Source organism: Echinops telfairi, unplaced genomic scaffold (genome assembly GCF_000313985.2).
Source record: "Echinops telfairi isolate 266 unplaced genomic scaffold, ASM31398v2 ScPeMD7_3533;HRSCAF=4204_0, whole genome shotgun sequence".
Lineage (NCBI taxonomy): Eukaryota > Metazoa > Chordata > Mammalia > Afrosoricida > Tenrecidae > Echinops > Echinops telfairi.
Genome location: NW_022107431.1, coordinates 58291040 through 58292537, shown reverse-complemented (window position 1 = coordinate 58292537; position 1498 = coordinate 58291040). Strand labels below are relative to the sequence as shown.

At 54.1% G+C, this 1498-nt stretch overlaps 1 protein-coding gene across 4 annotated transcripts in view; it reads right to left on the bottom strand.

The window, feature by feature from the left end:
- Window positions 1-1162, bottom strand: part of TRMT11 (tRNA methyltransferase 11 homolog) — a 56139-nt gene extending 54977 nt beyond the window's left edge. For 3 of the 4 annotated variants that reach the window (XM_045294687.1, XM_045294690.1, XM_045294689.1), the window contains exon 1: window positions 1091-1162. In XM_045294687.1, coding sequence (XP_045150622.1) covers window positions 1091-1162 — 72 coding nt within the window. The remainder of the gene's footprint in view (window positions 1-1090) is intronic. The other variant, XM_045294688.1, reaches the window with a different exon arrangement.
- Between the last annotated feature and the right edge of the window lie 336 nt (window positions 1163-1498).

The window sequence follows — 1498 nt, the reverse complement described above, 5'->3', positions numbered from 1 at the left end:
TCTTGGTTTTCATGTACCAAATGATATTAAATACACAAATGAACATATGCAAATCTAACATGACTAATATGGCAAAACAAATAAAAGCCATCATAGTATGGGGAGGAAATATAAAGAACTAATGGATAGTTATGTGGTTCACAGTGCTATCCCACACCAATTCTTCATCCCTTCTGAGAGGGCCTTTCCAATGATCTTACAGGTGGGTTTGGGCTTTGAGTCTCCACTACATCCACAACCCTTCATATTGATTTGACTGCTTGTTTTTGAACTTCTGATACCTCTTTCAGTTGACACCTCCTAATCACACAGGCTGGTGTGCTTCTGTGTGGGCTTTGTTGCTTCCCTGCTGGGTGGCCTGTAAGAGCTCCCCTAATTGGGTGGCTATGGGCCAACTCGGTGGCTGTGAGTTTTGAGTTACACTTTGCTCAGCCTTTTGCGTGGCTCAGCCAGCAAGCTCTCGAGGACCCACCCATTGCAGCAAAATCTGAGAATGACTTATTGCATGAATAAAGAACACAATTTTCCCAACTTCCCCGTCACACCCCATGCCCCTTGACCTTGACCCGCATATTTGAAGTCTAACATTGCAGGTTTCCAGCAGCCGTCTCTATCCTCCGCTAGACTATGAGCTCTTTGAGGGAAAGGGCCCGATTCTGTTCACATGCCTAACTCCAGTGCCAGGCACACAAGCGGAGGATGAATGAAAGGAGTTGGTCAGATTGCAGTGGTCCGTCTCACACTCCTTTTTCACACACCCTTCACCGCGCTTGGGCGACCCCAGGGGAGCAATGCTGGACGCGTGACTCCCGCTGCCATCGAGTCAAGCTGACCCACAGCGATCCCCAGTGGGTTTCCGAGACTCTTTACGGGAAAAGAAAGCCTGACCTTTGTCCCGTAGAGCTGCTGGTGGTTTCGAACTGCCGACCAGCGGGTCCCCGCACAACTCGGAAGCACTACCCCACGCAAGCAGCTCGCAGAATCCTTGAGTAAGTACCTAGCCTGCACGCGCCGCCCTGCCCATAACTAAATAGACCCCACTGCGCTGTCCTCTCCCGGTCGGAAGTTGCGGACGGCGCAGCGCGCTCACCGGTAAGCGGAATTCCAGGTGCTCCTGCGCCATGAGCAGCAGATACCTGGGGAAGGAGCGCGGCAAAGCCATCGCAGCCCCCCGCAGTGCGCAGGCGCGGCCCACGCGGGGTTCCGCTCCCACCGCCCGGCGCTCAGCACTCAGCCGCGTTTCCGCCAAGGGGCGGGGCCTGGGGCCGGAAACGGAAACAGGGCGCGGCGGACCTTGCTCAGAACCCTGGCCTCTCTCTGACTGGCCAGATGGCCCTAGCACAGGCCCTTTCCACAGGAGATCTCTCCGCCATGACATAGCAGGTGTTGTTTCCACGAGCATGGTTCTCTCCCATGGACTGTCACATGACGAATATAAATCGGATATGTGTTGAGCTGCTGACTGCGAGGTCATCAGTTCGAAACCACCAGGCGCTCA